Source organism: Octopus bimaculoides, chromosome 14 (genome assembly GCF_001194135.2).
Source record: "Octopus bimaculoides isolate UCB-OBI-ISO-001 chromosome 14, ASM119413v2, whole genome shotgun sequence".
Taxonomy (NCBI): domain Eukaryota; kingdom Metazoa; phylum Mollusca; class Cephalopoda; order Octopoda; family Octopodidae; genus Octopus; species Octopus bimaculoides.
Window position 1 is genome coordinate 20,525,951 of NC_068994.1, and position 15,898 is coordinate 20,541,848.

Genomic DNA, 15,898 nt, shown 5'->3' on the forward strand with positions numbered 1-15,898 from the left:
TGCCTTGAAGTTTATGAGGAACTTGTGTATTCAAGGATAGTTTAATGTTATAAAGTGTTATCCAGCTACATTTCAAATTAATATCTACAGAAATTAAATTGGCCATATATTCATTTTCTCTTTCTCTCTCCCCACTCCCTAAATAAAGTAGGAAGCTGTAGAATTCTTGGGAGAATTAACCAATTAGAAACCTCAGCTAAAAAATGGCCACCTGTTTAATCACTTGTGAATTTGAAAAGTATGTTTTCTATTTTAGATGGTGACTGCACTAACTTTCATTTATTTTAATATCAATCATAAGCATTCAGAAATACATCTGATGTAACCTGCAGATCTTCTTGACTACACTCTCCAATGGCATTACCATCAATATATTGAAGCTCACAAAAGTATATATATTGGTTGTTTTGAGTCTCTGAAGGTTGCGAACATTTAGTAATGATACAAGATGAGAATTCCAAATGAGATTTATAGGAATGATTACAGTGTAGTTTTTGGGGATTTTTTTGCATTGTTAGACGTGTTCTGTCTCCATTATTTGTTATTACCTCCGCCAAGGAAGAAGGTTAAGTTTTCATCAGTGTTGGTTTGTCCGTCTGTGTGCAAAATAACTCAAAAAGTTGTGAACGGTATTTGATGAAACTTGCAGGAAAAGTTGGTTATGACACAAGGAACAGATGATGAAATTTTGGTAGTGATCGGGGAATTTTTATGGATTCTTGGAGGAATTTTCATTTGTTATATTCACTTTACATGAAGTATTACAATGTTACGTTCTTTGATTGTCTCCCTTGAAAACACGTTCATTGTTTCAATGTAAGCTATGGTGGCATTGCTGTTTCTAAAGTTTATTTTCGTTTCTCTTAGTAATTTTACTCACGTGTGTGTATCACTCAAGTTTTAGGTAATTGTTGTTTCTTTTTAGTTGTATGGTGAAACTAGCTTGCTGTTGTCATTGATGTATTATAACTGCTTCAGATGATTCCTGTCTTTAAAAAGTTTTTTTTTTTTTTTTTTTAATCATATGGCTGTGTTATTTTTGTTTTAACCCCGCCAAGGAGGTTATGTTTTTGCTGGTGTTGGTTTGGGAAATTGGGTGGTTTTCAGCCTGCGTGTATATGGGTGGAAATGAGCTGCTTGGCGGAGGTCTGCATTCTCCGAGTGCTTTTCAAGTTTTACTTCTGTATCTCAATGCTTCAAACAAACTACAAATAATGGAGACAGAGCAATGCAAACAAGAAAAAAATGGGAAGTTAAATAACAAGGCAAGTGAACAGCTTAGAAATGTAAGTTGATGTAAATCCTGCCCTGATGATTGCTGATTGAGCAATTCAGCATTGCCATTTGTAACCTGTACTTACTGGAAAATGAAAATTACACTAGTTGTTGAATATACATTTATTACCACACATTCATCATCATCATCGATTAACGTCCATTTTCCATGCTGGCATGGGTTGGACAGTTTGACTGAGGTCTGGAGAGCCAGCGGCTGCACCAGGCTCCAATCTGGTCTGGCACAGTTTCTACAACTGGATGCCCTTCCTAACGCCAACCACGAGAGTGTAGGGGCCAGTAAGGCAGGCCTGGCAACAATCACGTTCGGATAGTGCTTTTCACATGCCACCAGCACAGGAGCCAGTTAGTGGATACTGGCATCAGTCACAATCGGTTGGTGCTTTTTACATACCAGTCAGGTGGACCTGGCATCAACTACGTTTGGATAGTGCTCTTTATATGCCATCGGCATGGGAGCCAGTCAGGGGGCACCGGCCCCAGCTATGGTATTGGTTTTACTTGACTCAACAGGTCTTCTCAAGCATCAGGAGTATTCTTAAAAGGGCTGGACATGCATGGCTGCGATCTCATTTTAGTTGCCGGGTCTTCTCAATCACTGTATCTCCAAAGGTCCTGGTCTCCTGTCATTACCTCTGTGAGGCCCAATGTTCAAAGGTCATACTTCACCACCTCATCCCATGTCTTCCTGGCTCTACCTCTTCCACAGGTTCCTTCTACAGTTAGGGAGTGGCACTTCCTCACATAGCTGTCTTCATTCATACCTAACACATGGCCATACCAGAGCAGTCACCTCTCTTGCACACCACATTTGATACTTCTTATGTCCAACTTTTCTATCAGGGCGCTTACACTCTGTCATGTATGCACACTGACATTACACATGTAGCAGATCATATGAGATTCATTTCTTTCAAGCCTACACATGTCCTCAGCATTCGAGGCCCATATTTCATTGCTGTGTAGCATGGCAGTTCACAAATATGCATCATACAGTCTACCTAGTTAGATTTTTAAAGCTCAATACATTACACAGGAAAACATTAACTTATTGTCTGTCTTGTAGATGGGCTCCCCAAATTTTTAGATTTTTAAACAGTGTGATTGTTTTAGCCTCGACAGTCACCAGCTGTGAAACCGTATTGTAAATTATTAACTTACAGTCAAAAGCATTTAAAAGTAAAGAAATGTTTTTTTTTTAAAGTAATTAAGGGAGAATAGTGGAAGATGGAATCTGATTTATAAAAGTTTGTTGATAGTGTATTAAAAAAATTATTATCCCAGATTATTGATTATTAAATTCAGATTAATAAATAAATATCATTTGCTTTTTTTCTTAAACTTGAACACAATAAATGGCCAAATTTTGATTGAAACAAATAATTAATTAATGTTTTAAGTGAGCATTGGTTTTGACAAGCAATATATGTCATAATTTACAACATAAGTGAAGCAGCTGTAACTGGGAACGAAAAGCAAGCAACACTTTTTTTGATTATTAAACTACTATTTTAGGTTAAGGTTTATAAAGCTGACCCAAAATGATTCATTACTCCTAGAATAGTCAGCAACAGCAATTTTTGAAAAAATGCTTGCTTTCTCATATAAGGAAAACAAAGAAAAGTACTAAATCATACACAAAAAAAAATGCATTTCTGGTTTGATCAGTTTTATTTTCATCAATATAAAGAATGTTTGGACATAGCAATTTACTGTAATGTTCAAGCAATTAAAAACAAAGGATGTAATTTGTCAAAAAATAGATTCAGACACTCTCCTGGTTGACTAGAAAAATAGTTTATAAAATTTGATTCATTCCATAGAATTTAAGGCATTTAAAATAAGCAAATAAATTTATAACTTTGACACTTTGGTAGAAAAGAAGTATCTTTAATTTAAGGCACTAAGAATAATTCAAGGAAATAATAATGTTAATTATAAGTATTATTATAACTTTGATGACACATTTGTAGAGAAAAGACACATTCTCTTGAACCCACCCCAATGCATTAATGGTAGCACTTTTATCAATACAGTGGGGATAAAAGGTAAAATTGATCTCTGTTGGTATTTAAAATAATGAAGAGAAATAGCTGAAGGCATTTAGTCTGACACCTACTGGATGAGCTACGCTATCCTTCTAAAAACAAATAATTTGACTGGTACTGATTTTAATGAACCCCTCTGCAGAGAGATGGAACACAAATTTGACCCTGGCAAAGTTGTAACTGAAAACTAAGGTATTTCATCCACTCGCCGCATGTTTGATAACACATTTAATTGGTCCCTTATAGTGGAATGAAGCCACAGTTTTGTTGGAAAGGCATTTAGTTGATGAAGATCAAGCCCCTGTTTCAGTATGTGGCTGGTACTTATTTTAATAATGTGGTAGTAATAATATAATCTACATAGACATAAGACTGATTGGTAAAGGATGAGGAATGTAACATTCATGCTTTTCTAGAGAGCATTCTTAAATGGATTGGCTCCCATGAGTATCCAAACTGAATAATAAATTCAGCTTACCTCTTCTCTTCAGTGGCAACAACAACAATTGTAACTGTTTCTGATTTAGGCATAAGGCCAGCATTTTTAGGGTGTGGGGTTTAGTCAATTAAATCAACTCCAGTACTTGACTGGTACTTTATGTTATTGACTTGGGAATGATTAAAGACAAAGCTGGCCTTCTTAGGATATAAACTCAAAATGTAAAGAACCAGAATAAATGCTGCAAGGCATTTTGCCAATGCTCGAACAATTCTACAAATCCTTTAATAATAATAATAAAACAGAATCTTGATTTTCTATTTGGTCAGAATTTTAATTCTTAGTGTATTTGGCCTCCTTTACCTGAAATATATTATCACTACTCATAAAAAAACACTCACAAAAAATGTTCAACATGCTGTTTCCTGAGGTTTCTGGGCAAGAATTGGAACAGCTCATATAAAACAAAGGAACAGCAACAATGGAATAATAATAATAAGCCTTTCTAATATAGGCACATGGCCTGAAATTTCAAGGGAGGAGTCAAGTCGATTATATCAACTCCAGTACTCAACTGGTACTTATTTTATCGATCCCCAAAAGGATGAAAGGTAAAGTTGACCTCAACAGAATTTGAACTCAGAACATAGACGGATGAAATGCCACAAAGCATTTTGCCCAGCATGCTAACAGTTCTGCCAGCTCACCACCTTAATAATAATGATAATAATTTCTGGCTTATAGCCAAAAGCACAAATTTATAGAAGAAAGGTTTTCTAGATAAAAATATTTCTTATAACAGTGATAACTTCTGTTGGTAAAATGTAAATGGGAGAAGGATCTAGGTGAATCAACTCAGTATGTAACTGGTGCTTAATCAACTTTAGACAGATAACATTTTAAAGTCAGTTGCAGTAAAACTCAGTATGTTGAGTGACAAGAGTAAATGACATAAGGCATTAATACTACTTGTCAGTTCTAATATTTCACTGCTCTATATAATAATAAAAAATATTTTCTAATATAGCACAAGTCTACATATTTTGGAAAAGGGTATAATCAATTTGAACTCAGAGCATAAATTAACATATCTGATTACTTCAGAGCAAAATAATCTGCTGTGTCAAGTCTACTATCTACTGCCTTTAAGTAATAATAATGAACTATAATAAGATAATGGTTAGTTGATTAAACAGCTTCCCTATTCCTATATGTATGCCACTTCTATTTATTTTATTGATATTTAAAGTTGGTTGAATATGGGCTACAAATATGTCTGGTACCTGTTCTATTGAGTCTGGAGGGATTTGAACTCAGTTTCCAAGGCATATATATTCCCCACCTGGATGGGACACCAGTTCCTCACAGGATTACTCATTTTTGCCAGCTGAGCGGACTGGAGCAACATGAAATGAAATGTTCTGCTAAAGAACACAATGCATTGCCTAGTCCAGGAATCAAAACCACAATCTTACAATCACAAGTCCAACACCATAACCACTAAGCCATGCATAATAATGGTTTCAAATTTTGCCACAAAGGATAGCAATTTTGGGGCTGGGATGAGTCGATTACATCAACCCCGGTGTTTCACTGGTACTTAATTTACTGGCCCCCAAAAGGATGAAAGGTAAAGTCGGCCTCAGTGGAATTTGAACTCAAAACGTAGTGAAGGGAGAAATACTGCTAAGCATTTTGCCCAGTGTGCTAACGATTCTGCCAGCTCACTGCCTTAATAACAGTAATAATTGTTTCTGATCTTGATACAAGACCTGCAATTTTGAGGGGAAGGGACAAATTGATTACATTGACCCGAACGAATACTGCCTGTATCAACCCCAAAAAGGATGAAAGGAAAGTTGACCATGGCAGAATTTCAACTCAGAATGTATAGAGTCAGAAGAAAATGCCACCAAGCATTTTGTCCAACATGCTAATGACCCTGCCAGCTTTTAAGATAATAACAGCCTTTAAAAATAATAACAACATATGCACAGACCACAAATTTTGCAGGTGGGTGGGGTTAATTATACCTACTCCAGTACTTCATTGATATTTTATTTTATTGACCCTAGAAGAATGGAATAGAAAGTTTACTTTAGTGGGACCTGAACCCAGAATGTAAAGAGATGTAACTAATTACAGCAAGGAATTTAATGTTGCTCTTCCCAGTTCTACCATTCACCAAATAATAACTTTACTCTTATAGAAAACTAACAGAATTGGAGGAAGATAAAAATTTTCATTTTCACAATCATTCTAGTGACCATTAAAAGATTTTCTCACAATTAAAAATTTATACACTGATGTAAAAATTTCACCAAAATAGGAATAAATGACAGTCGACACTTAATGAAAATGTGTGTGTATATAAGAAAAAAATACAAACATAAATACATTATACATAAGCAGATGTGTGTCCGTACATAAATATACATACAACTGCCTGTGAGTGTGTGCATATACATATATACACACACATACCATACATATATCCATACCATTCAAGATGCATATAGATTTATCTATATGCATTTATAAAAACAAGCATTTGTAAATACGTGTGTGTGTATGTATAATATTAAATTGGTAATTAAATGAAGACAGAGGAAGAAGAGGCAATCATACATAGTCACAAACACAGATACACATAGTTTTTTTTTTCTCTTTCTCTCTCTCAAACACACATTCTAAAAACAAAATAGAAATATATATTTTCGTTTTGGATCGAAAGTGAAATATCAATGGAATTATGATGATAAACTACAAAAAACATAATCAAAATAGCAACAATGTAGCAGTAACATATAATACAGTAAAAACTGTAATGATTTTGTTCTACTGAGCTGAACTAGCATGACTAAACATTCTAGTCTATGGTCAGAAGTTACAGAGCCAGTTACAGCAAACTAATTGGTGCCAAACCATCTTCAGCCATTTTCCAAAGCTGATTTGAAAGTTGTTGAATATGAACAGAGATCAAGTTGGTTGGGACAATTCCCAGATGAATGCAGATCAATTCCAAGCAGTGGACAGAGCCAGGGATAACTGTGGGAAAGCACTGTCGGATTAGTTGTCTGTGAAAAGAAGAAATTAAAAAAAATATATAGAAGTTACTTATACAGTACTGGACCACTTATACAACTTCCAGAAATCAGGAATTGAGTCACCTAGGTATCAGAAGCTACCAAATACTCCTACAGAGCTGCCCAGGCACTTGGGAGAATATATTTGTGTATTTATAGCCCTTGTGCACCTTCCAACATGCTTGTTATTCCACTACACCACTCATAGGTCCATTGATTACACTGGGTACAGCATAAGGAATTTCCTTCCTATTTCTTTTCCGCAGAGTCATTTTCCTGATAGTAGCAGAGTCGTGTCTTCTCTCCCACTGACCAAAACTAGTCTTTGCTAAGTTTACTTTAAGACTATTCCAGGTTGTACTTCCATGTCTGAAACTTCTTCCACACATACATAATTATATACATTGTATATAAAAATATAAAAATATTTATCAAATATAGTAGCCGTCTGGGTCGCCAGTCGCCAGTCCCCAGTCAAATTGTCCAACCCATGCTAGCATGGAAAGCGGATGTTAAATGATGATGATGAGGAGGAGGAGGAAGAGCAAGCATGGCTGTGTGGTAAGAAGTTTGTTTCCTAACCCCATGATTCCAGGTTTAGTCCCACTGCATGACACCTTGGGCAAGTGTCTTCTACTATAGCCTAAGGCTGACCAAAGTCTTGTGAGTAGATTTGGTAGATGGAAACTGAAAGAAGCCCATTACATATATATGTGTGCGTCTTTGTGTTGTGTTTGTCCCCCACCACTGCTTGACAACTGGTGTTGATGTGTTTATGTCCCCATAACTTACCAGTTCAGCAAAACTGACCAATAGAATAAATACTAGGCTTAAAAAAAATAAGTCCTGAGGTTGATTTATTTGACTAAAAAAACCCTTCAAAGCGGTGCCCCAGCATAGCTGCAGTCAAATGACTGAAACAAATAAAAGATAAAGAAATCTCACCTATAGAGATTACCACAAAGAATTCCAGGAGGAGGTGAATGAGACAAAGGCTTGTATGGTTGCTGAACTACAAGTGGATTATGCTGCAAAAATACAGACAATACAAAATATTTCATCTAACAACACAAGCAAAATTATAACATTTAAGAAATATATGAAAATTAATTATGCACTTGTGATTTTAGAAGTAACAAGTGTAAATTAAATTGTGTGGAAAGTATGATAAGTTCCTTTTCTTTTTGTTATTGTTGGTTTAAAGTTTAACGGCATTTCGTTCGTCTTTACATTCTGAGTTCAAATGCTACCAGGGTTGACTTTGCCTTTCATCCTTTCTGAGTCAATAAAATAAGTACCAGTTGAGCACTGGGTCAATGTAATCGAATTAACCTCTACTCCAAAATTATTGGCCTTGTGCCAAAATTGTCTTTGGACAGTAAGTGTTATTTCCTATTTACTTCTATCCAGAAATCAAAGGAAATGACTACTATTCCCTTCAAACTTTGTTTCTGTGACTCAATCATCAATGTTGTGAAACTGATCTATTTTCCATTTTATTTCAGACAGATTCAGTACAGAGTTGCTGAAGCAGAAATATTGTTATAACAAATATTCTGCTCAATATCACAGATTTGCTTGTCAATTGCTTGACCATAACCACTTGAGTATGTCCCTTAGTGGCTGACAATATGTGCATCTCTGATCATGAGCAGGAGTAATGGGGGAGCCTCATAGCCATGTGTTCAGAGGGATTCTTTGGGATTTGAATAAATATAACAAAGGCAAAGTGTGAAGGAAATATTAGCCATTGTTATACTTTCTAGGGGTAAGCAAATAGGAAATAACAGTCACTGCCCAAGGACAAAAATCATGTTACATAATGTTATTATTGGTTTGAAGGCAGGGCTACAAATCAATAATACTGGTGAGATTGATATAGCGTTCGTTTTAAATAGCTGTAAGTTGACTGTTTTAGGAAAATGTTGTAGGGAATTAATAATAATGGTACACCCCTCCCACATGATGAGTGGAATAACCTACACTGAACCGCAAAAGAAACACGATTTTTTCAAATGTCATTTCTATATGGTAAATTCTGAAAAGTTATTTTAGGGATGTAAGTGTAAATATTTCAAGACATGCTGGTATATGGTTGAGACCCAAATTGCAGATAACCTTTCAACTTTCTCTGAAATGCCGTGGGTGGTAGTCGCAAACAATTGTCATGAAAACCAAAATGCATGTGCATCTCATGGAGATTATGGGTATAAAAATCAACTTGAACCGTGTTCCTGATATTTGTAATTTGGATGCATCAGGTATGACCTGATTACCAGCAGCGCAGAGGGAACAAGCAATTGACCGATTGCAAGCAGGGCAGTGTGCCCTGGTCACTGCAAAAACTTACAATGTCCATGTCAGCACCATCTATCACCTGCAACAGTGATACAACAACACCAACAGCACTGCAGACCATGCTCAGGGTGTAGGCACAAGTGCCAATGGCTTTTGTGAACTGCCTCACACACTTCCTGTACCAATGGTGTATGGCCATTTTGAATGCCCAGGGAGGGCAGACATGGTACTGAACATGTCAAGCCCTACAATCTCAATGTGCTGGATCCACAGAACACATGACAACAACCCATAGACTGTGGTCAAAGGGCATCCAAGAAAGTGACTTTATCGGATTTATCAAAATTTATCTCTGACATAATGAAATTAAAACATAACAAAATTTCACAGTCACACACGTCTCGCATTTCTTTTGTGGTTCAGTGTAGTCACTACAAGTAAAGAGAAGTACATGAAGTACCAGAGTACGTAGTAGGCGGAAGAGATAGTCATGTCTTTACTGATTTTACTAAGAATACTGTAGACCAAGGTGGACGTTATAACTATCCAACATTTTCAGGAATATAACAGTGGCAACGAGGATTTAAACAACTCATGAGGAATTAATAAACTTGATGAGTATTTTAACAACTCACAAGGAGTTGACAAACTCACAAAAGATTTTGTTGTGCGAATTTTATGAAAAAAATTGTAAAATTATGGAAAATTTGTTGGCCAGTTCGCTTGAGTTGCAAAAAGAGCAGCAACAGCAACTGAAAGAACAACAGCAGCAGCAAATAAAACTGCAAGAGCAACAACAAATATTACAGCAATAAATGCCACAATTACTGAAGTCGTCAGGAAAGTCAGAAAAAGTGTTCTCGACAGACTATGAAGCGAACTCCATAACAGAGTGCAAATAGACCCTGACGAAGGAGTTACCTTCAAAGCACACTACAGAAGAGATGAACAAATCTTCGAGAAAGAATATAAAGATTGTTGCAACAACGAGATGAAAACGTGCTTAATCTTGAGAAATCTGGTGGCAACAGAACATGAATGACGCAGTAATTATGTACTTCCAAGAAGCCTTCAGACATAAACTTTAATGACACAACAGATATATTATGTAAAATATTTAGTGAAAAAAGCTCATTGTTCAACACATGTTGGAAGTGTCTGAACACAGAGAAAAACAACAATGAGGACTACATCACATATACTGGTAAAGTAAACAGGGAATGCGAGAAGTTTAAAGTGGATGAATTAACACTATGTATGTTCAAATGCCTGATTTTTACACAGGGACTAACTGCAGTAAAAGACACAGAAGTTAGAACTAGAATTCTCACTAAGTGGGAACAAAACCAGGATGTATCCCTACAACAAGTGTCAAAAGAATGTGAAAGGATAGTCAAATTAAGACACAACACAGAGGAAACTGAACATAAAGATTGTTTCCAAGTAAAACAAGTCAGAATAGAGATGAAGTGTTTTTTTAAAAATCACGACAAAAATCAGGAAATAAACCTGTGTTTTGCATGTAGACGTATACACCTGAGGAAAAATTGTCCATTTAAAACAGCGGAGTGCGTTCATTGTGGAAATATAGGACATATAAAGATACACTGTAGAACAAAGATGACAAAACATTAGAACAAAGGAGAAAGAATAAAAAGTATGTCATCAGAAGAAATTAGTAATATAACGATGAAATTCATGAAGGTGAAAATTAGAAATACAAGTGTTAAAATGCAGTTGGACACTGGTAGTGATATCAGTATTATAAACAAAAAAAATTGGAAATATGTTGGTAAGCCGAAATTAATTAAATTGTAAAAGGTAGCACATGGTGTTACAGGAAAAAGATTATATTTTTTCGGTGAATTCATATGTAATGTAACATTTCAAGGTCAAACGAAAAAGGCAAAGACATGTATTAAAAGATTCCCTTAATCTATTTGGCACAGAGTGAACGGAACTATTCAAATTGTGGGATACACCCATAAGTGTTTTGTGTGGGAATATAGTTGAGTTAGTCAAAGGTTCAAATGAGGCCAAAGGATTGAAACAAAAAGTTTTTTAATTATTTCCAGATGTTCTTTTGGAAGAACTGGCAAGTTGTACAAAAGCAAAAGCTAAGACCACTGTAAAACGAAGTACAACATCGGTCTTTAAGCCAAAACGAAATGAAAAATTGCCCACAATAAAAAGTAAACATTGTTCAAAAGTAGATGTTCCATGGTCGAGACTGCACATCGGTTGTGTTGATCTTTTAAATGGTTCTTACTACTTAGTGGTAGTTGATAGTTTCTTGAAATGGCTAGAAATTTTTAAGTATAAAAAAGTGAACCTCCTCAGCTATATAAATTTTTTACACGAATTCTTTGCAAGATTTGGTATCCCAGACAAGATAGTGTCTGACAATGGAATGCAATTTGTGTCTAGTGAATTTAAAAGATTTTGTGAAACGTTCGTGGTAGAACATATAACTACAGCACCATACCACCCTAGATCTAACTAACAAGCAGAACACTTTGTCGATACCTTCAAAAGAGCCCTAAGAAATTCGAATAAGGAAGCCATGAATAAGGTAGCTCTACAACAATTTTTAAGAGTGTACCATGTGACACCAAATCCAAAAACACCAGCAGGTAAATCACCTGCAGAGTTGATGTTTGCAAGGAAAGTAAAATCAGTCTTTGAGAAATTGCTACCTGGCAAGAAATGAAAAAGTGCCAAGGAAGACATAGCAAGATTGTTTAAAGTTGGCGGAACAGTGTATATAAGGGCATACAAGAATGGCAAGCAGAGTTGGGAAGATGGCATAATTACCAAATTCATAGGTAAAATATTGAGTAAAAAGTAGAAAAGGCAGAGGAAAGAAACATAGAAACCAACTGAAAAAGAGACTTGTGGAAAGCGAACCAAAGAAGCTGGAGGAACCAATGAAATGGTTGTACGATACATTTTAAGTACCAACGCCACTGCAGGTGAATGAATGCAGGCATTCAAGTGTGAGGAAAAGAAAACAGAGTTCCTGAAAATAGATGCCAAACACAAAAAAATATTAAAATTGTACAAAAAAACTCAAGAAAAGGGAGGCGAAGTGGATGAAAAAATTATTGCTAAATGAAATGACACTTCCTAAGAAAAACTTAAAAGGAAAGATGTTGTAGGGAATTAGTAATAATGGTACACCCCTTCCACGTGACAAATGGAATAACATAGTCACTATAAGTAAAGAGAAGTACGTGAAGTCCTGGAGTACATAGTAGGTGGAAGAGATAGTTGTGTCTTTACTGATTTTACTAAGTATATTGTATACCAAAGTGGACATTTTAAGGAATGTAACAGAAAAACATGGACAGGATGGGAATTCTAAAAGGCCCTTGTTCTGGGGAAGAAGAAATGTGTAGTGATTGATGTGAGGCCTTGGGATGGTGATTTAATATAATGAAAATGTTTTTTTATTAAATAAGTATAAAATGAGTGGTTGCCATCATCATCATCATTGCACCTTTTTACTTAGACACAAAAACCAACCTTTTTGGTAATATTTCAAACCTGTAATTCACCTTTATATATGGCTTAGTGGCTAGGGTGTTGAACTCACAATTGCGAGATCATGGGTTCAATTCCCAGACCAGGCATTGCATTGTGTTCTTGAGCAAAACAACTTCATTTTACGTTGCTCTGTGATCATTTCGACATCTGACATGTGGTACTTAGTTGCACCTGTACAGGTAATGTCAATTTGATGGAAGGAGTGAGCTTATGTCAACACAAACATCTGATCACTATAAACAAATCATCTGTGTGGTTGTTTGGTAAGAAATTGTTGAACTCTCATATGTCATCTAATGACAGGAGAGTCTATTGCATATATATATATATATATATATATATATATATATATATATTGGAGGGATAAGTCAATTACATCAATGACCCCAGTACTCAACTGGTACTTATTTTATTGACCCTGAAGGGATGAAAAGTAAAGTCAATCTCAGCATAATTTGAACTCAGAATGTAAAGACGGACGAAATGCTGCTAAGCATTTTCCCAGCATGCTTACGATTCTGCCAGCTTACTGCCTTAGTATGTATATATGTCTATTGGCAGAGTCATGGCTTCTATAGCAAGAATGGCCTGCCTAGGATCTTGGTCACCACAAAATGAAAATCATCAGCTTAGATCAGATGAGAAAGAAATCAAAATTTAAAATTTCTCTATATCATAGTCAAAATAAAATACATCACTCTCCTAATCATGTATATCAGCACTGGGTGAACAAGACCTTTCTTAGGGGTACTGATAGTATGAAAAAGCTATCACCAGGAGTATAATATGGATTGCAAAAGCAATTTATCATAAGCTTACTAATGACACTATAGCGCTTACCAATAAACTACTATAGAAGACATCAAAATAGAATAAAAGAAGAAATGTTATTTTTTTTACCGAGTTATCTTCAAACCACAAGTAATAAGATATGAAGAAGTCTCCATCTCTAAGCAGAACTGTCGTATAACCTTGAGATAATTTCTGTTGCATGAAATGAGCTACTTTCCAAATCTAGCATGTTTAAAAGAGAAAGAAAGAAAATTATTGATCTATTTATTATTAAGGTAGGATTCTCCAAAGAATAAATCTTTATTTCTGTTTCTAACAAAGGTAGTGGATAGATAGAATATCAGCAAAAAGTTTAAAAAAAGTGAATGTTACATGGGACTAGAGCCCATATTTTTAACTAGAAGTATTCAAGCAAACAATCCTTGAATATATTTAACTGGTTTTGGTACTCTGCATACTTAGTTAAAATTTATCCTCAATTAAACATGGCTGCTCCGCAATAAAAACCATGAGAGAAACTCTCATATGGGCTTTTCATGTAAAACACATGCTTGTTTATATTACTAGTGATATAAGCAAGCATGCATTTTTGCATTAAAAGTCCATATCAGAGTTTCTCTCATGGTATCTACCACAGTATAGTTTGTTCTAACAGAACGTCCATGTTTAAGTGGGGATAAATATTATCTCTCAATATTAACACTGCATCTATCACTAATATATATTACTTAGTTAGAATGTGAAATATTTGTGTAAATGAATACAACTATACCCATATACACACACTTTCAAAGAATCTATTCTCTCACTACATATCTGCCAGGGAAGGGATAAATAATTTCACAGATTAATACTTAACCTTTTTCTTGAGAAACAAAGTTGCCTTGTAAGCTTCTGGTTTATCATCAGGATCTATATTTAGTGCAGGAGCAATGACTTGATTTGTTGTACGGTCAACAAATATAAAGAATACCATTCCTGGGAAGTCTTGGATATAACTGATATATTAGCAGTCAAGTAAATAATATTTTATATAGACAAGAAACTTCAGATGTATAAGATGAGATATGGAAGCTGTAATGTTCATATCTTTCTCAAGAATCATTAGCAATAAAAATGATGTGGCCCCTAACTTCAAAACTGGAGTGAAGAACAAAATATTATTTCTTTTATTTAGTCATAAATTCCATCTTTATCTGTATAATGCAATGTATAAAACTGTCAAGGTAACTGAGTGCTGAATTACTGGTTAAAAGACAAGCTGCTTCTTTTACCAACATACCAAATTAATCACTGACAGAATTTGGTAACATCCATGATCCTTAATGTAAATATGATGAGTCAAATGTTTGCCTTTTTTGTATCATAAGTAATCAGTGATGTTTGATACCTCTTCTCACTTTAGAGGAGATGATAACTGTAACATAATTGTGTCAAAGGTATTTGCAATGTAAGTGAACTGAAATTAAATAGCAACAAGGACTGAAAACCAAAGAATATTTTTTTTGTCATTTTCCAGTTAATTTTCACCATTGTTTCAAAACCAGTTTTACAACTTTAATATTTTGATATTTTACCCCATCTTCTAGCAAGCATTGTAACATTGGCTGGTAAGCTCCAAGCATACTGAGTCAGTGACCCATATTCAATTCCATTGTTCATGTCTTTTTACAAAGGCATCAACATCAAGAACTAAATTCCTTTCTAATAACATCGAAAGGGCTAATGATCTTTTAGATATCTGTAATCACAAAACATCATATTATAGACTATTTATAATCCAACATCATATAAATCTGCTTCACTCCATATGAATTTATGAGAATATTTTATCAATGTTTGAAGTCTGATAGTAGTCATTCATCTAAAGTTAGCAATTTCTCATTGCTGGTATCAATGGCAGCTCTAGTCCTGAGAAGATTAAAGATGAAAAAAAATTTGCTTTGCATAACGTTACTCCTTATGAAGGAAATTTAAGGATACGAAGTAATGGCAATGTTTCTTTCTGCTTTCACAATCAGATAGTCTTTATAATCAACTAATTCTTTAAAAATCCGCTGTTTACAGAAAAACAAAATTTCTTGCATGGCTGTACTAACAACACTTTTCTGGATAAACATATGGAGAAAGAGGTCTTTTAAGCTGTCACACATTGCAGACAAAGAATTGAGTATTCTAGAGAAAAAAAAGTAAAAGAATTATATATATAAATATATATGTATACGTGTGTGTGTGTTTTAATCAAAATACAATATGACAGATCCATTACAGCGGTTCTCACTGATCAGTTTTGCACTGGATATTAGGTCACCATATAGTTATCTAACAACTGTGCCCATCAGAGATAATAGGTGGGAAAAAAATATCCAGAGCAAAACTAATATTCTTAGACA

At 34.9% G+C, this 15,898-nt stretch overlaps 1 protein-coding gene across 2 annotated transcripts in view; it reads right to left on the bottom strand.

The window, feature by feature from the left end:
* Window positions 1–2,948: 2,948 nt before the first annotated feature.
* The window catches only part of LOC106876138 (BLOC-3 complex member HPS1), a 69,866-nt gene continuing 56,916 nt past the window's right edge, over window positions 2,949–15,898 (bottom strand). For both annotated transcript variants that reach the window (XM_014924559.2, XM_014924561.2), the window contains exons 12-16: window positions 15,489–15,680; window positions 14,365–14,503; window positions 13,614–13,727; window positions 7,815–7,897; window positions 2,949–6,860 (exon numbers count right to left, since the gene is read on the bottom strand). In XM_014924559.2, coding sequence (XP_014780045.1) covers window positions 6,683–6,860; window positions 7,815–7,897; window positions 13,614–13,727; window positions 14,365–14,503; window positions 15,489–15,680 — 706 coding nt within the window. In that variant the 3' untranslated portion in view covers window positions 2,949–6,682. The remainder of the gene's footprint in view (window positions 6,861–7,814; window positions 7,898–13,613; window positions 13,728–14,364; window positions 14,504–15,488; window positions 15,681–15,898) is intronic.